General features: G+C 34.9%; 1 protein-coding gene across 3 annotated transcripts in view; it reads right to left on the bottom strand.

Annotated features, from left to right (window-relative positions):
- Pik3r4 (phosphoinositide-3-kinase regulatory subunit 4) overlaps window positions 1-12904 on the bottom strand; it is a 75684-nt gene that overhangs the window by 40417 nt on the left and 22363 nt on the right. For all 3 annotated transcript variants that reach the window (XM_046431361.1, XM_046431360.2, XM_058574947.1), the window contains 3 exons: window positions 11575-11748; window positions 7168-7313; window positions 5142-5345 (listed from right to left, as the gene is read on the bottom strand). In XM_046431361.1, the coding sequence (XP_046287317.1) occupies window positions 5142-5345; window positions 7168-7313; window positions 11575-11748 (524 nt within the window). The remainder of the gene's footprint in view (window positions 1-5141; window positions 5346-7167; window positions 7314-11574; window positions 11749-12904) is intronic.

Here is a 12904-nt window from a genome sequence, read left to right as displayed (position 1 = left end):
GATACATGTGACAATATAGAGGAACCTTGAAAACATTAAGACCACTGAAACAAGCCAGACATAAACACCAAATGTTGTATGATCATATGTGAAATGTCCAGAATAATTAAATCCACAGAGACAGAAAGCAGATTAATGGTTCTCAGGGGCAGAGTGGGAGGGGAGAATGTGGAATGAGGATTAATGGGCATGGGGTTTCTTTTGGGGATGATGAAAATATTCTGGAATTTAACAGTGGTGATGGTTGCACAACTGTGTGAATACACTAAAACACCAAGGAATTGTGTACCATAAAAGCATGGTATGTGATTTATATCTTAATGAAAAATGTTAGTAATGCACCATTGGGAGAGGAGAGGGAAGCGGCAGACAAGAATATTTCAAGAAAGAGGCAGATACAATGGCACACAGCATAATCCCAGCAACTCAGGTGGCTGAGGGAAGAGGAAATCAAGTTTGCGGTCAGCCCGTTCAACTTAGCAAGAACCTGCCGCAGTCTGGCTGGGCACAATTCAGGAGCCACTTGTCAAAAGAAACGAACTTTATTTTTAGAACCACACACCACACCACACAGCTCCTCAGGAAAAACCCTCAGAGCCCAACTGCCACCACCCGCTTCTCACAAGCCTTTCCACCTCCCCCACTCCTCCTGCTCTTGAGGCCGATTGGCTGGGTCGCATGGGCGGAGCCAAAAAAAGTCCCCCAGTGAGCAGCTCTGTGGTCTGAAAGGGCGGGGAAACAGCCCAATGAGCATCACCACAGAGGAGCCAATCAGCTAGAAGTTGCTGGGGCCGCTGTGAGCCAATCATCAGCTGGCAGTCTGAAAGTTTGCTGGGGCCCCTTCGGCTGTGGCTCTCAACAAGAACCCATCTCAAATTAATAAATAAAAAGGGCTGGGGATAAAGCTCAGTGGCAGAGCACCCCAGAATTCAAACCCCAATACTAGAGGGAGGGAAGAGAATATTTCAAGAAAGGAAAACTATAGGATAAAGTTGTCCATGACCCTAAATATACAAATACTTAATAAAGTATCAGCAAAGTAAATCCAATATACATGAAAACATTTTACAAAATTATAGATTATATAGTTATTATTTATGATTTGTATAATAAAGTCATATATACACACACACAATGACACAATTATGTTTATTCCAAATATTAGCACATTAATACAAGAGAAAACCCATACAATAATCTTAGTATATTTAAAAAAGACATTTGACACAGTGACTTGGGAGGCTGAGGCAGGAAGTTTGCAAGTTCAAAGGTAGCCTCAGCAACTTAGCAAGGTCCTAAGCAATTTAAAAAGACCTTGTCTCAAAATTAAAAAAAAATTAATAAAGGACTGGGGATATGGCTCAGTAGTTAAGAAACCCTGGGTTCAATCCCAGGTACCCAAACAGATAAAACAAAAAACAAAAAAACATGTCATGGTGGTGCATGCCTATAATCCCAGTGACCTGGAGGCTGAGGCAGGAAGATTGCAAGTTTGAGGTTAGCCTCAGCAATGCAGCAACACCCATCTCAAAATTTTAAAGAAGGGCTAGGGTATTGCTCAGTAGGAGAGCATGACAGTTCAATTTCCAGTACCAAATAAATAAGCAAATAAACAAACAAATAATTATAAAAGTTAAATCAGTAGCAAAATCACATTAACTGGCATAATGTTGAGAGCTTTCCCTCTGAGATGAGAAACATGGATGTCTACTATCATCAATTCTGTTTAATACTATTAAAGATCTCCTCAGTGACTTAAAGAAGGCAAATAAAATCATTAAACTGGAAAAAATGAATATTCACACACTATGTGACTAAGAAGTTACACTCAAAAGAAATACATAAGCAAACTATTAGAACTAATAAGTTTTATGAGTTTGCTGGATATAAGGTCTGTATAAAAAATTTTTCATATGCGAACTATAAACAAAAAAATACCAGTTTAAAAAAATCAAACACCCAAAGATTTATAATAAAATATGTATAAAACTCTGCAAAATAAGACATACATCATTACTGAGACCAATTAAATAAGACCTAGTAATATGAAAACATATACCATGTTTAGGAACTGAAAAAAATCAATACTGCTAAGACGTTAATTTTTTCCTATAAATTCAATGAAATATCAACAATATACCAACAGAGCTGATATGAAATATCATATGGAAAATGTATATGAAAATGTAAAGGACCAAGGAGAGCTAAGACAATCTTGAATAAGAAATAAAGCCAAGAGAGTTTGTTCTACCTGAGATTAAGCCCAAGTTACAGAGCAATACTACTACAAGCCCATAAACAACCCACAGACTTCTGCTTCTAGTCATGATGGAGTAACAGGGACCAGATTTACTTTCTCACTTTAAACAACTTTAAAACTGGACAAAAATATGAAACAACATTTTTCAAGCATGGGAAAATAGGGCTGCATCTCCAAGATAAAGGTGAGTCCCATTACTGTTCCAGAATACTGCCTGGAGTGTTTCCAGGCCATGGCTCTGGAAAAGAAATTAAGAGTACAAAACATCTGGTTCAAGAGACAGGTCAGACTTCAAGAACGCCACAAAAGCTAAAATTTGTGGGGCAGAGAAATGAAGAGGGATCTGCCCAGAGCAAGAGCTTCAAAAACTATATGTGTGTGATGAAGATACCTGAGAAGAAAAAGAGCAACAGGAAAGAACAGTAGGCCAAATGATTCCTAGAACACAGGGCTGGGAATAGTCCATGTTCTCAGCAGCCAGAAGTGAAAGAACATAATATACACAGAGCATCGTGCTCACAAAGACTGTCAGTAGCTGGGCTAACCTGGCCAACTAAAGCTTGCTCTAAACCTGGCCTAACAAAGCTTAAAAGTAAGGTTTTTAAAAGGATGAAACTAATTCCCAGTGATTGTATGAGAGAACAAACTCAACACTATATAAAGGTATTCAGCACCCAACACATAAAATTCACATCAACAGAGAAAGAAACTGATGGCTGAGGGTCAGGGAATGGAGGAAAACTTACATTTTATCACATATCTTCTTATACTTTTTCAATTCTATGTTTGTATTTATATTGCTCAAATTTACTAAAATTAAAAATCCATTAAAAAGTTAAAAATTTCATTTTCTTACACAAGCAATGAAATCACTCTGAATTCTTTATTAGCACCTGATTAAATGGATACAAATAAAACCGGAAGCTCTTGTAGATGAGCTCTAACTAAAATCAGCCCTGCCATGTGTCATCTCCTGATGGTAAGTCCTACTGAAAATCTGGAGTCCAACTCCCATAAGAATGATGTTCCAGAAGTGTATTTTAAGTATTTTAAGTCTATTAACTGGAACTCTGAACATATTTTCCTATAGGAACAATGCAAGGATAGAAAAGCCTATGTTACCCATATATACTTCAAGTACACAGCTGTCCAAAAAACTGTTAAACCCCAAGTTAAAACAAAATAAAAACGAAACTATGAATAGAGCTACTGCTTGCAAAAGCTGAAAAAAATTATCTGTACAGCCTTGACATTAGGAACAATAATTCAATTCCTATCTCCAAGGGCTCCCATGGCTCTAAGCCTCTGCTAGTAATCCTAAGAAATTTAGGTAGTATAGATACCAAAAAGGATGAAGTTTAAAAAAAAAAAAGTCCTGCAAGGGGCTGGAGGACATGATCTACACATGAATTTCATCCTAAAGTCTATACAAAACCCAAGCTTGCTTCTCAATCTTAGCTTTCTGTCCTGATTATCTTATATGAGAGACAACATGGAATAGTGTAGGAGCATGTGCTTTGGAGTTGGACAGGTTTAGGTTCCAATGCCAATTTTGAAACTTATTGTACTGCGCAAACACAGGCAAGTTAACTACTTTGTGTCTCAGTTTCTTCATCTATAATACAGGGATAATAAGTTGTTCAAGTTTGTTTTTAGGTCACAAAATATGAAATGCACAACTACAGCAGGTCTTCCCAAAAATGGAAGCTAGTGTTGCTCTGCTGTTGTTTCTTCTGAGGATCCCAGAAGATCCTGCTCTCCCTTCTACTAGCAATGCCTGTCCCTTGAACAGAGTATAGTCTTCTAATGTTTATGAATCTTCTAATGCTATGAATCTTCTAATGTTGTTATCACCAGAAACAACATAAAACAGGTTTATTTTTCCTCTTTTGTCCACTCAAATGAAGGCCTAAATGACAAATATACCAAGCACCCAACATTTCAGAAGAATGGAAGCCAGTGGATGGTTGTGCTTTTGTCATGGTACTCAGTAATAAGGGCTAGCATGGAGACAAGAGCAGTAGTGGGAATGCCTGGGAAAACAGCAGGTAGCAGAAAACAGAAAGGCCATGAGACCTGCTTCTTTTTGCTCCCTCCTTTCACCCAAGACAATTAGTTAGAAAATGAATGCATTTTCTCGTCTTCTTTTCTTGTTAGACAAGAGATGACTGACAAATATTCTTTCCAAAAACATTCTTCAGAATTAAAGATAATCATTAACGTAGTTCCTCAGTATCTGCCTTACTTCTGACCATTTTTATTTCTGTCTTGACCCTCTGGGTCCCACACATCACTCATAAAAGAGGAGGCTAAATATAGACTTAATATTTCTAAAGCTGTATTACCAAATCCAAGTAAAATATAAAGATTACTTCCTAGTTCTAAGAAAGAGTTAATTGATCCAAACTCACAGGCTTGGATGTAGCAATTTATTAAAAGATATACTCTAAATCCAAGTTATTTCAGTTTTTTGTATACAATAAGAACTTTATAAAAATGTGGACTGAAAAGAAACGAAATTTTTACATATTGTGTATATGTTTTAAAATATTTCTTCTAACTGGATTTCACTATATTTTGGTGAAATATAAAACAAAATCAAGAATATTACTTAAATCTAAGGTTATTTTTACTTTCTCATTTACTTAGCCAATAATCACAAAAGAAACTTAATAGTTTTCCTATAACTCTTTATTTAGTTCAACCCAATGCCTTAGAGTCACCTGCACAGGTACCAAAGCAAATGCATATTTGCCATATTTATTTTCATTTGTTATGATGTAACCTAATCAAAAACATTTTTAATATTTAAGTGAATGCTTCAAGATTTTATTAAATTTGTATTTAATTAAAAAAAAAGATTTCAGAAAGGTGATACAACCTGTGAGAGCAATTTCTTCAGAAGCTGTGCTATGGCAGGATCTTCAGGTGGAGGGCAGTCAGGTAGAGACCCATTTCGTTTCTTCTGACGCATGTGAAGATGTCTGAACAAGCTACTAATATCTTTAGATCTCAAAGCATAATCAAATATAGAACGACTTACTGGCTCTTTTAAAACACTGAGCAGGACAAGTTTTCTTTCAATCTACATTAGAAGAATAGAAAGAATCAGTGAAAAATACTTATTTTCAGATTCAGTTAAATACAACCTGTGTAAGCTAATACAGGTATTTATTTTCTAAGAAAATGAAAGATATCAACATTTGCAATATTTGCAAAAGAAAAAAGAATAGTAGTGAGCTTTAAAGGTTAAGGTATTTCTTACTTTTCTCTATTACCACTGAAATACACCTCTGTCTATCATGCTCAAAGACTAATAATAAATATCCATGCCAAAATTTTTCAGAAAGTCAAAAGAACCTTTTCTAGATCCAAACATGACAGAATACTTTCTAGATCTAAAAAACACCTGCAGTTCAGAGGTCTAACACATAAATGCAAAACCAGAGATGATAAGTAACCACAGGTCTTCCCTTCAGTTTCCACATTTTCCCAACAGATTCAACCACTTAATTAATATTTCTTATATGCTCTCTCCATAGATATCATAAAATTCTTCCTTTTATTATCACTAAGAATATTTTCCGGGGCTGGGGCTGTAGCTGAGTGGTAGAGCGCTTGCCTCGCTCGCGTGAGGCCCTGGGTTCCATTCTCAGCACCACATAAAAATAAATAAATATATATATATTGTGTCCATCTACAACTAAAAATTAAAAAAAAATTCCTTGTTGATGCATATAATAAAAATGATTAGCATTACTAACATTAACCAAAAAGGATCTTTTTTAGATTTATTCAATTAGCTAATGAGTTGGTCAGTGGAAACTTGCACTAAAGGTTATCTTTTGTCTAATCCAAACTGTAAAAAGGAAAGATTTATGTAGCAAATGGATAATCTTACTCTCTATTCCTGATCCCTGCTTTCAAAATATAAAACAGTAATAAAATAAATAGAATAACTCATGAAAAGGAGTAGGCACCTCTATCCCTGATTTCCAAGAGAGCATAAATAAATATCCAAAATGAAAAGGCATACTTACTAGTAGTGTTAACCATCTTCCAAATATACAAATTGCTCTTATATATACACAAATTGAAAAACAATTCTACAAACTCTATGAAATAAAGAATGATGATCCCCAGAAATGGATGAATCTGAAAATAAAACTGACGACACAGCACAGCCAAAGATTCCTATTTGACAGAGTATATCCAATGTCACTTTTTTCAACCAAAGGAAAGACTCACTGATATAAAAACATAACAAACCAGAGAAGCACGTAAATTTCCAAATGGAAGATGGAGTTTTAGTAAAAGTAGGATGCTTTAACAGCCAGACTCATCCTTCAGTATTCTATTCAAGTTAGATATCTATTTTTATAGTTAGCTGCCCAACAAGATGAATGATATAAACACTGATAATCAAAAAAATTTGCTTTGCACTAATGACAGATTCAAAGTTTATCACCAGACACAATAAGGCTAGAAGGAGGGGAAGGGAATCATTATTAGGTTTTTAAAAAAGAAACCAGAACCAGTTAGTGCTGGTAAAAAGAGAGAGAGAAAGAGAAAGACAACACACATACTAATTTATTATAAATGATAACTTGACTGAAATCAGTTATACTTTTCACTTTAAGAACACATATTTTACATTATGTAAAGAAAATAAAGCATGAACTACTGCACACTATATTATGTGTGACATAAGATTATCTTGAACTTTCCTCAGCTATCAAGGTTGCTTGGTCCGTGAACATTAACTAGCTTAAAAGGAGTATGAAGATGTTATAGTCCAACTTAAATTTTTAAAAACTAAGAAAAGAAGAAGAAATCAGTCTAGTCTTTTTATTTTTAAGAGACACATTTTTGTAAGGAAGATTGACTCCAAATTAGAACATGTATACCTGTATTATTGGTTGGGTAATATATGGATCAAGATAAGGCATCAGTTTACAGTAGACATCAGCTGTACTTATTTGATGGGCTACCACTGTGATAAATCCCACGGCACCATAGCGTATCCATAGATTAGGATGACATAGGAAAGGGGCTAAAGAAGAAAAAAAAAGTTATATATCAAAGCAGTTTCACAAATAGTTTCAAACAATCAGGACAAATTCTTGACTTATAACAAATTCCATAGAGATTATTACCCACATAACCACAATGTTACTATAAGATTTCGTCACATACTCAATTCAGCTGTGCATAAACTCAATCAACTGAATGCATAGTTATTATTATAATATCCCCTTACCACAGAGATAAGCAATACCATTAAAGAATAAAAAGTTACCTATTTTCTGAGAATTTTACATTTCTTACATTTCCACTTTTTAGCCAGAGCTGAAGATGTATGGTCACCTACTCACTTATAACACTAGATTAACAAATACTGACCCCAGACATAAAGTCTTAACAACATAAAGCAAATGATTAACTCTTCCAATTAAACTCCCACAAAAGATCAAGGACACAGTATCTTTCATACAAGAAGCAGAGAAACTGGGAAGCTTTTCTTCTGCAAGCCACAGCCTTACAATTAAGGGACTAATTTGATCTATCTGGAATTATTTTTAAATGCAGGGGTTTGAATAAACCTAACACATAATTCATAATTTCATTCACAAAACATCATGAATGGAAACTAAAAAGGTAGAAAACATCATGCCCATTCTTAAAAACTACAAAATAAAATAAATCAGAAAATTAAATCAATGTCTTTTCATCCCTTTTATGTATTAAACATAAAATTAATGATTTCAACTAATCAAAATTAGACTAACCTGATTTAGAATAAAATTCAAACTTCTAAGTGCAAAAAAATTTCACTGGCTATGATTGTGCAAAGATATTTATTTACAGAATATTTATTCCATAAGAAATTTACATTTATAAATAAATAGCACTACATGTTGCTAATACTTAAGTAAAAGAGGAATTAGAAAAGATTCATTTAAGATCCCTCTCCTAAGTTCTCTCATTTCCATTTCTTCTAAATTCACAAAAAGTTTTGTTATTTTATAAACCTACAATCTGTGAACCATCAAACAAGGGAGGGCTGGTATTTTCCCTCTGACAAAGAGGGGAAATGAAAACTGAAAAAATCATAAACCTCCAGAAAGTATCTAAAACCATAATTGCATGACAGAAGTTGGGCACTGTGTCACACTAAATTATTGATCTCAAGTCTTAACCATACATATGCAATGTGTATGCACTTAGGGTATGCAAGCATACCTTCTAGTCCCTTGCTCTTTCAGCTCTATCATCTTGCTTGCTTTGGCCAATGCATGCTACCAAACATTAGTCCAGAGGGAAACTTGAAATGTGCTGCTTAGCTAGGATTCCTTCTCTTGTTTTTGATATCATCATAAGAATATAACCTAGGTAGCCACAATCATTATAACCAGGGCCACATAAAGAGACAGATGGATCACACTCACCTAAGACAATCTAGAGATGCATAGCCTGAAGCAGAACCACCCATACAACTCATAGATGCATGATACATTTATTTAAGTATTTACTGAGATTTTTGCAGTTGTCCCACATACAACATTATTATATCAATACTAGACCATGTCAAATACTCAAAAAACAAGAAGCCTCGATCAAAAGAATTTCTTATAAACCAAAGTATTTAATCTTTTCTCTATTCCACATATTCTAATTCACTGAAGACAAGCACAAGAAGAAGACAGTATTTACATCTAAGTGAGAATAACATAGCTTTTTAAAGAGCTGCCAAAGAAATCATAATAATCTCTGTCAAGAACATCATTATCTTTCCCTTTAAAAATCACTACAGGGGGCTGGAGTTGTGGCTCAGTGGTAGAGCACTTGCCTACCATGTGTGAGGCATTGGGTTCAATTCTCAGCACCGCATATAAATAAATGAAAAAAATAAAGGTCCATCAACATCTAAAAAATTTTTTTAAAAAAAACCTCTAAAGCAGTGATGTAAGCAAAATGGTAGAATAAGACAGTTCAGCTTTCACCCTCTTGCAGAAAAATCTATTTAACAACTATTCATATAGGAAATATATGAAAGCCAAAGAATCTAGGTGAGAGATTGCAGCACTTGAGTATAAGCACAAAAATAAGAAAAGATTTACTGAAGAGGGTAGAAAGGACATTGTTACATTACCTTATTCAAAGCCTGGGAAGCACAGCCTGGAGTGATACCTTTTAAGTGGAAGTAGAGTTAAGTGAGCATCCAGCTTTGCCAGGGACCACAGCACCAGGCTTACCCCAGTGAGAAACCAGTGCTATGGTTCAAATGTCTCCACCAAAACTCATATTAAAATTGAATAATCACTGTCAATTATTAACAGGGTAGAAACTTAATTCAACTATGGTATTTGGAGGTGGAGCCTCTAGGAAATAATAAAGGTTTAATTAGGCCATAAGGGTGGGACCTTAATCCAATGAGGCTATGGATTTATAAGTAGGGAAGGCCTGAACGAGATTGCTCTGCCTTACCATGTGATGCCTTCTACCATGTCATGATCTGGCAGAAAGATCCTCATCACCATATGCCAAGCAGATACTGGCACCATGCTCTTAGATGTCCAGAACCACAAAGTAAATAAGCCTCTTTAAAAAAATAAATAAATTACTGTGCCTTTGGTATTCAATTACAGCAACAGAAAACAGACTGAGATAGGCTGGGAGTGTAATCTCAGTGATACAGCACCACAAGAGGGAGAGAGAAAGGGAGAAGGGAGAGGAGGTGGAATGGGAGTGAAAGAAAAAGAAAGTAGATTGAAACCCAGGTTCCATGCATACCCTTGCAGTCTCAGCCTCTAGGTCAGTCATTATGGACCCAGGGCCCAGGCCCACCTCCATGGATTCAGACTCCATATCCACCCCAAAAGACCCCAGCATCAGGCTACCCTCTACAGACCTAGACTCAGGCTCAGGCCTAGGCCCACAGCCAGGCCCAAACCCAACAACCCAGGACCTAGGCATAACCCAGAGCCAAAAGACCAAAGTAAACATTTCTCAAAAGAATACATACAAATAGTCAACAGAAATATGAAAAATATGTTCACTGTCACTAATTAGGGAAATGCAAATCAAACCAACAAAGAGGTATAACCTCACATGTCAGTATGGTTAACTATCAAAAACACAAAAGACAATCTGATCAAGATGTACAAAAAAAGGATCACCTGTACACTGTTGGTGAGAATGTAAATGAGAACAGTCACTATGGAGAACAGTAAGAAGGGTACTCAAAAACAAAGTGAACTACCTATGATCTATCAAAGTAAACTATCATCAAAGGAAATTAGGACAGCACCTTTGTAGATATATCTGCACTCCAATATTTACTGCAACATTCTCACAATAACAAAGAGAGAGAATTAGCCTGTGTCTATTGAAGACTGAATGGATAAAGACAATGAAATACTACTCAGTTTTTAAAAAGAAGAAAATTTTACCTTTTGCCAGGTCTGACTTTCCACCAATTTTCCCTGCCAAATCATTCTGCAGAAATTAAGTATCGTATGTAAAAAGGAAATTTTCTAAGATTACATGTCCTCTCAATACACAAAGCCTACTGGCAATATTACATTGCTTTCTTTCTTAAAGTGATAATACCATTAAAAATTCAAGATATTCTTAATTTTAGCATTTGCCATATGTATTTGTTTGCTATAATTCTGCATTTTCAAAGTTTGAGAAAAACAGATCCTTGTATAAAGCTCAAGGAATAAATTCCTTCCATTGGTTCATAAAATTACTAATAGTACTTTCAATACTATGAATTGTTTACTACCAAACAATGCAAGAACAGATGTCATAAACAATCTTTCACATCCAGTGGTCAACTTGAATAATGGTCAAGTGCCCTAAAACTAAGGTGTTTGGGGGTTATTTTGTTTTCGTACTGGACTAAGGTGTTTTGGGGTTATTTTGTTTTGGTACTGGGGATTGAACTTAGGGCCTCATAACTCCTAAGCATGTGCTCTACCACTGAGCTACAACCCAAAATACACTTAATCTTCAGAATAGTAAACACCTTATGCATATCATGTTTAAAAAAATAATAATAAACACTGAGTTTTTTCAATGGTCACAAAGATTTAACAACTGATGAAAACAAAACAATACTTCCCAACCTGAGATGAAGGAAATAAGTCCACCTGTCTCTTGCATACATGCATGCATAAATGTACACATACACACACAATCAATACTTAAAATAATAAAGTTACAATGATAAAGTTACAATAGAAATTTTATGAAATTATTCCCATACCCTGATTTTCCCATTCTAAGTTTTCAAAACAGAAACTCACCAATATCACTGGCAAATTCATAGACATGGGGTTTTTGTAGTAGTCCTAACTGGCACATACAGGTAAGTGCATTAAGAGCTTTCACAATAACAAATTCCTCAGCATCACTGAGACCTTGTTGCAGCAGGGGCTTGAGAATCGAGGAGCTTTGCCAGCCAACATAGGCAGCAACACCTGAAAATGAAGAGCAACATTACATAATTACTCAATACCTGAAAGTATACATTATCACTATATAAAACATTAAAATTAATCAAAAGCCAAATATATTGATCAACAACTCAGGAAAAAACACTGCACTTCCTACCCAGCATAATAAATGAAAAAGACCCATACCAAAGCAAATCACCAAGAAATTCTGGGACATCAAGAAAATGCAAAGATCCTAAAAACTTACAAAAAGGAAAATATAGGTCTCCTAAAAAGGAATAAGAATCAGACTGCCATCAGATGATCTTCAGCATCAATGGAAGCTAGAAGACAACAGAGCAAGACCTTCAAAGTTATGAAAGCAATTCTATACTCAAACTGTCAAATAAGAAAACAAAAAGTTAAGTCATTTCAAGACATGCAAGGACTACAGAGGTTTATTTCTCATGCAATCCTTCCTAAAAAATGTTTGAGGATAAATTCCAGTGAAATAAAGAAGATGGAAAATGTGAACAATGGTAGATGTAAGCTAGGAATTCCAGGGGGGAAAAAAGATGATGCTAACAAAAACCCAGAACTCAGTCATCCCAAATTATAAATAAAAGCCAATAAACTTCAAGAATGTCATGAAGAAAAAAAGTGAAATAGATTATAAGCAACAAATAAAATCGTTAAGAATGAAGCTAAATATTATAAATATGAAGATAGTATATTATTTTTCTCTAAAAAAGGAAGACAAAGGAATCTAAAACTCCTGGACAAATAAAAGAAACTTAACATTAAATAAATTAAAATGTGTAATATAGTCACAGAAAGAGGGAAAATAGTATAATCTACTGACATTGCTACACACAAGCTCAAGTTAGGGAAGGTTCTTGGAACTCGGACCGTGGTGAAATAAATATACTACTTGGCTCTACATTCAAAAAAATTACATTCATAATCATGTAAACTTTGTCCTCAACCTTTAGACTCAGTCTACACAAAGCACAAAAGATGTTACTATGATTACAAAACAGAAGGTAAATATTATCCTATGACAATGAAATTGCTATTGAGAAGTCAACTGGAGAGAAAGAAAAGAAGGCATTAATCCTCTTGTAGTACAAATTGAAAGTAGGGCAATAAGACTAGTCTGAATTACATAACGTTATAACAACAATAAACAAAACTAAAGCAC

This window comes from Marmota monax, unplaced genomic scaffold (genome assembly GCF_021218885.2).
Source record: "Marmota monax isolate L192 unplaced genomic scaffold, Marmota_monax_Labrador192_F-V1.1 WCK01_AAM20220418_F8-fsc00022, whole genome shotgun sequence".
Classification (NCBI taxonomy): Eukaryota; Metazoa; Chordata; class Mammalia; order Rodentia; family Sciuridae; genus Marmota; species Marmota monax.
This window is presented reverse-complemented; position numbering and strand designations above follow the sequence as displayed.